Genomic DNA, 6,565 nt, shown 5'->3' with positions numbered 1-6,565 from the left:
AAAACAAATACCGTTATTCGAAACCAAAAACGAAAACGGAAAAAATAAATACCGATAATCTAAACCAACAACAATTAAAATTAAAATATCACATTTAATTGATTTGTAATTTTTCACAAATATTGTATGTTTTATTATAAATTCTGCATCAATATAACTTTTACTAAAAATGAATCGAAAAACAATAAATATTAAAATCTAAGCCGAAACCAAAATTAAAAAAAGAATACCGATAGGTTAGACCAGCGTTTCCCAAACTGTGGTCCGCGGACCCCTAGGGGTCCGCACGTATACCGGAGGGGGTCCGCGAACGTAAATTAAAAATTTACAAAGTATACCTATCCATAAAACGAAAATAATGATGCAATATTCGTATTACATGGGAAATACTGTTGATAATAAATACATTGTTGAAATAGTTATCGTTGAAAAGCAATTAAGATTAGATTATACGTATAGAAGACTGCAGATTGTTCGCGTCAGAGACAAATTGATCGCGTCGGTCAAATAACCGATAGTTTGTTCGTTGCAGCCGTATCGTCGTATACGTAGTGTAGCATACTTTCAGTTAATTTATATTATAAAATAATTGTACGTAAAAATTTATATTTTTTAATTTAATTTATTTTTTAAAATGAAACGCTGGTTACAAAATAATGAAACCACTATGTGTGAAGAAAATGAAGGCGATTCTACAAGTTCTAAAAAAGGATCAACGCATGTAAATAAGCGTCGTAAGTTTTCGGAAGAATACATAACTTTTGGTTTCACGAATATAAATGTAAACAACGAAGAAAGACCCCAATGCGTCATATGCTATGAAATATTATCGAACGAGTCCATGAAACCAGCAAAACTTCGACGTCATTTACAAACCAGACATACAGATTATCTTACAAAATCTAAACAATTTTTTGAATTGAAAGCAGCTGAATTAGAACAAAGTAAAAAATTAATTAAAAAGACTGCAATTGGAACTAATAATGAAAGAGCTGTAACAGCATCTTATCAAGTATCTTTACTTGTTGCAAAAAGTGGCAAACCACATACTATCGTTGAAGAATTGATCCTACCAGCTGCAAAAATTATGGTTTCTGCTATGTTAGGAGATAAAGCATCAAATGAATTAAGTACGGTTTCTTTATCAAATAATACAGTTAAGAACAGAATTGTTGAAATGTCAGAAAACATTAAAGAACAGCTTATTTCAAATATCAAAACAAGTAAATTTTATTCTTTACAATTAGATGAAAGCACAGATATTTGCAATGACGCAAATTTACTTGCATATGTCCGTTATGAAAATCATAATACTATTACTGAAGATTTTTTATTTTGCATATCTCTACCTTCCAATACTACAGGTGAGGCAATATTTAATATATTAAATAGTTTTATAATAAGTCATGATATAAAATGGAATAATTGTGTGGCGGTTAGCACAGATGGAGCTCGTGCGATGTCTGGTACTAGATCAGGCCTGCAAGCTCGTTTAAAAACAATTAATTCGTCTATTATTTGGCATCATTGCTGTATTCATAGAGAAGCTTTAGCTGCAAAAAATATGCCAGAAAAATTAAATGAAGTTTTGCGTGATATTGTGCAAGTAGTTAACTTAATAAAAGCTAGATCTTTGAATTCTCGCATTTTTAATTTAATTTGTGAAGATATGGGAAGTATACACAAGCAGTTGCTATTGCACGCTGAAGTACGCTGGTTATCGCGAGGTAAAGTTGTGTCACGTGTTTTTGAGTTAAAAAATGAAATTAGAATGTGTTTTTTTAATAACTCTATGGAAGTTACTAAATATGCAAATCTTTTCAATAATTTTGAATGGCTCTGTACAGTGGCCTATTTGGCTGATATTTTTAATTCTCTGAACTCATTAAATATTAGTTTACAAGGGAAAGAAGACAATATTTTTCACACGGAGGATAACATTGAAGCTATGTTAAAAAAACTTGAGTTATGGAGAAAACGTGCCCTTCAAAACAATTTTAACCACTTTCCAACTCTTTATGCATTTATAGAATCATCCGATGAAGTTTTTCCTCAGGACACAAAAGATATAATTATTGAACACCTCCAAATTTTGAAACATTCATTTCGAAAATATTTTCCAGTTCCTGACAAAAATAAAAATTGGGTAGTAGACCCTTTTAATGCAGATGTCCCTGATATAACTGGTTTAACAACAACACAAGAAAATCAATTAATCGAAATATCCAGTAATTCTAATTTAAAAAGGGTTTTCAAAGAATCTTCTTTGTCTTCTTTTTGGTTGAGTATAAGACAAGACTATCCAGAAATATCGGACTCAGCACTAAGGCCATTGATGCTTTTTTCAACAACTTATCTCTGTGAAAAAGGATTTTCAGCTTATGTGTACACTAAAAATAAATATAGAAATCGATTAAATATAGAATCAGATTTACGTATTCAACTTTCTAATATAGATCCTAAAATACCAGATTTAGTATTAAAGAAACAACACCATCCATCACATTAAACGCATTAATTATTTATTATAAAAATAATATATCTATTTATCCATTTTTTTTTATTAATTCAATTTTTCATTATAAACATATGTGTATTTAATTTTAAAAATAAAGCAAACAATTTAGTATTATTATTTATTATTGCTTTAATTTAAATTTTTATTTAGGGGTCCGCGATCTTTTTTATTTTCTCTAAGGGGTCCGGCAGAGAAAAAGTTTGGGAAACGCTGGGTTAGACGATAGGACATCGAAATCGGAAAAAATAAATACCGGTATTCGAAAACAAAAATGAAATCGGAAAAAATAAATACCGATATTCAAAACCGAAAACGAAATCAGAAAAATGTTTTTTGGTTTCAAGCCCCGATACAAATATTAAGAATTTTGTATATTATAAAATAAAACAATAACCCACAAACGTAATACTTCTGAACAAATTGTTATGTGTGAGTAAGACGAATTATTTTCAAAACAAGTGTTAAATTTAAATTCTTATTTAAAAGACAATTCTGAGAAGAATAATAAAAATGTAACTTAAACAAATCTAAATATATAAGCATTATTCATAGTTCAATAAATAAAAAAAATTAAATTGTTTTAATATGTTTATAAACTTTTTAAAAATATTTTGAACGTATAAAGCTTACAAAAAAATTATCCGAGTAAAATGCCAATAAACTCTTCACACCACGTTGAAATTAAGTTCATAAAAGTCTTACTTACAATGATATTGTTTTTTTTCTGGAATAGCTTAGGCATTATTAATATTTTAACAAATATTATTTTAATACCATACTAGGTACTTAGAAATTGATTCCTAGTAGTGAGGAGGGGGGATATAAAAGAAAGGGCATTCTTTGTATGGTCCATCAAGACGTCATGACGATTACCTATAACAGTGCACCGGTGGTAGTACATCTTCTAGTGAATCACCGCGGTGTAGCGAAATAAGTTTCTCGTATACGGTTTTCCGGATGCTCGGGAACCATATAATACAAATGACCTCTCGTTATATACGATTCATACGGCGGAAATGCCGTTTTCGCAAACGCCGGATACGCGGGAACGACGTTTGGAAATCGCTGCTACCCCGAGTCATCACTAGTCCGGATATTGCGTTCGGGTCAGCTTCTTGGAACAAAATGCATGATTTTTATTTTTCCTCCCGTTGCGTCGGCGAATTTCATTCGTTGTTTGATCCCAGCAATTGGTCTCCAAAAGAAAGTATACAAAAGAAGACTTCTCTATCCTGGTGACGTTTGGAAACGCCTGTTTGTGGTTCGAAATCAGAAATATAAACTGAAACGCCGCTATAGATACCTATTATAATAATTATACATAGGTACTCAATTATGGATATTTTATTACACGTTTCAAAGTCGCTTTTAATTTATGTTACGGATATAAATCTTCTTTGTAACAACATAATTTTTCCAGGACAATCGATTTTTAGTGTATCAATTATTACATTAACTTATAAGGTATGTATACCTTTCGTTGTTGTCGGTAGTCATTTTTTTCACTTGGACAACGACCCTTATTTTATCCATTATCTGGTTATAACAATCGTTCATATAATATTTCCTAAGTGTCAATTCATCAAGCACATCTCTTTGCATATATTTTTCTAAAAAACTCCTAAAAATAGTGTTTTTTTTTTTTTTATATAAAATGGTATACTTATAGATAACAAAGTTTTACATAAATCTGAGTTGAATTCCGTTAGTTTTGAGTTACGATTTATAACCAATTTTTGCACATTATTTGTTTTTTTTTTTCTATACGTACTGTACTCTGATATGTTTGTTAGTTCTTAGGAGTTGTATAATACTAAAAAGGTTTTCACTTGCTACTTTCACGTTACAGGTTTTACAAATTAAAATAAAATTATATGTTGAAAATACAAATCATCAAACTTGATTACAAAATTACACAAACAATAAGCTAATATCGACTTGTCTTTTAGCATATTGTAATAGTAAAACAAAAAGTAAACACACTATACAACGTAATACACCCACGATAAAACGTAATTCATCTATACGCGGTGAATGTTCTAGAACTACATAATTATTTTACTATGTACAATTTGTTACACAAAAATACAAAAATAAACATAATAAATAATTTTTTTCATTTTATTGTAATCTATACATTGATAATTAAAACAAACTGAGTCTCTATTATCTTTATGAGAAATTTCAAAGTTAAATATATTAATTTTTAACCTAGATTTAAGAAAAATATTCAACGAAATTCATGATTTTCGAAAAAACCTTCAAAATATGCACTAAAAACTTAAAATATGCTCTCATAATCAAAAATATATTCTCTTAATCCAAAAATGTTAAAATATGCATATATATGCACTAAAATTATTAAGCTTTTTACCAAAAATGTGGAATGTATTTTATGCTTACTCTAAATACGATTAAGTTAACCAGCAAAAATAGGTATGCAAAGGCATGAAAGTCTTTGCCCTAGTTATTAGCCTATCATATAATTGTAAATTAGATATACTACATAGTGTGTTTATATAATTAATATAATATGTGAAAAAAACTCAATTAATCTATTAAAGAGAAACAAATAAAAACTCATATTTTATAATGTAAAAATTACAGTTTCTTTATAATAAAAAGTTAGAAAGTTGATAAACTTCTTTGTATGCTCTTCCTTAAAGAATTCTATGTTGACAGGCATGTTGAGATTCAAACGTGTTATGGTAAGCTTTATGCATTCTTCGATTATGTGTTTCACAGTTAGTTATTTAAGGCATATATCACACATAGGTTAATTTTATTTGCTTATGAAGTAAGAATGTGATTGACGGGTATACTCCATTCGGATACGAGTAATTGCAATGTTACGTATTTGATTAAGATTAGGAGGCACGTGTCATTTTTTAACTATTTTTTTTTTTTTTTATGTTTTTGGTCTTGTTTCAGGTTTTTTTTTCTATTGAGTTACTGTGATTTTACTAGGTTTCAAGAATTTTTTTTAAGATGGATATTTTAATTTCGTTCGCAGAAATATTATTTATGGTAAGTTTTGAGTGTGATTTTATTTTCAATTGAAGTGTAAATGTTCGTTGTTTGCTATAGTTTGATTCATTTTTCTCATGCACTTATTGGTTTTTTATTGTTTTATATATTGATGTGGAATGCAGTAAATTTATTAAAGATTGATTTTATTCTCTTTTGAGCCTTTTTTTTATAATGTATATTAGTGTGTCGTTATTTCTTTGGAGCTGAAAAGGTATTTCTTCAATGTAGTTAAGGGTGATGTGTATTGGGCTTATTCTGAAAGTACCAATTGGTAGAAGAATTCCAATATATATTGGATCTAATATCTGGGCGAATGTAAGTTCCCGCACGAGATATAACAGGTTCTAATCACCTTTGGGTTTGCTAACATAAGTTCCACAAAAAAAAATATACCGGTACGTAAGTTCCTACACGAATAAATTGTATAAAAAATATAAATTTTCTTTCCACTTTATTCACACATAATATTTACAACGTAGCTGGTGTGGTTAAAATTTGTTTGTTAAGTGTTTTGTACAAAAAATGTAATCCAATTTTTAATTGAATCTTGTCCGTATATTTAAATTATAATGTATATTCATCCACATTTTATACATTTTCAGTATGATAATAATAATATTAATTACATTTTACGTGGCTTATTTAGATAACATAAACTTTAAGATTATCGTACTATGTTATTTATTTTAAGTTGTATTCTAACATTTTGTTGTTTACCTTCATAATTTTGTTTTCTATTGTTTATTTTTTAAGGTCTATTGGTATCTGATGTTCTTATTTTTATATATGTATTTATTTTAAATATTATTAAAACTTTGAATATATTAGGATGATGTTAATCATTACTGCTATACCATAGCTACCTTCGACCTGTGATAACATACGTCTGTGAAACCTGATCATTGACTACAGGTGATAGCAGAAGTCTTATCACTTTCGAAAGGAAAGTGTTACGAACCATATACGAACCAATCTTTAACCCAAAAACACAGATATATGAAAGAATAAGTAACGAAA

The 6,565-nt window shown here is 28.7% G+C and overlaps 1 protein-coding gene across 1 annotated transcript; it reads left to right on the top strand.

Moving 5' to 3' along the window:
* Positions 1-667: 667 nt before the first annotated feature.
* On the top strand, positions 668-2,509 carry LOC112682294 (zinc finger BED domain-containing protein 5-like). The gene is made up of 3 exons (XM_025552836.1): positions 668-1,364; positions 1,446-1,727; positions 2,124-2,509. The coding sequence occupies exons 1-3, from the start codon at positions 668-670 to the stop codon at positions 2,507-2,509; spliced, it is 1,365 nt and encodes a 454-aa protein (XP_025408621.1).
* Positions 2,510-6,565: the final 4,056 nt, after the last annotated feature.

The sequence above is a fragment of the Sipha flava genome, unplaced genomic scaffold (assembly GCF_003268045.1).
Source record: "Sipha flava isolate LNK unplaced genomic scaffold, YSA_version1 202_pilon_pilon, whole genome shotgun sequence".
NCBI classification, from domain to species: Eukaryota; Metazoa; Arthropoda; class Insecta; order Hemiptera; family Aphididae; genus Sipha; species Sipha flava.
The sequence above is the reverse complement of the archived record's forward strand: the minus strand, read 5'-3'. Positions and strand labels throughout refer to the sequence as shown.

Bases quoted from the DNA above. Each gene is read 5' to 3' on its own strand.
- LOC112682294 (XM_025552836.1), top strand. From the start codon at position 668: ATGTGTGAAGAAAATGAAGGCGATTCTACAAGTTCTAAAAAAGGATCA. The intron at 1,365-1,445 runs GTGAGGCAATAT...CGGTTAGCACAG, and splicing joins TCTACCTTCCAATACTACAG to ATGGAGCTCGTGCGATGTCT. The intron at 1,728-2,123 runs GTAAAGTTGTGT...AATATTTTCCAG, and splicing joins AGTACGCTGGTTATCGCGAG to TTCCTGACAAAAATAAAAAT.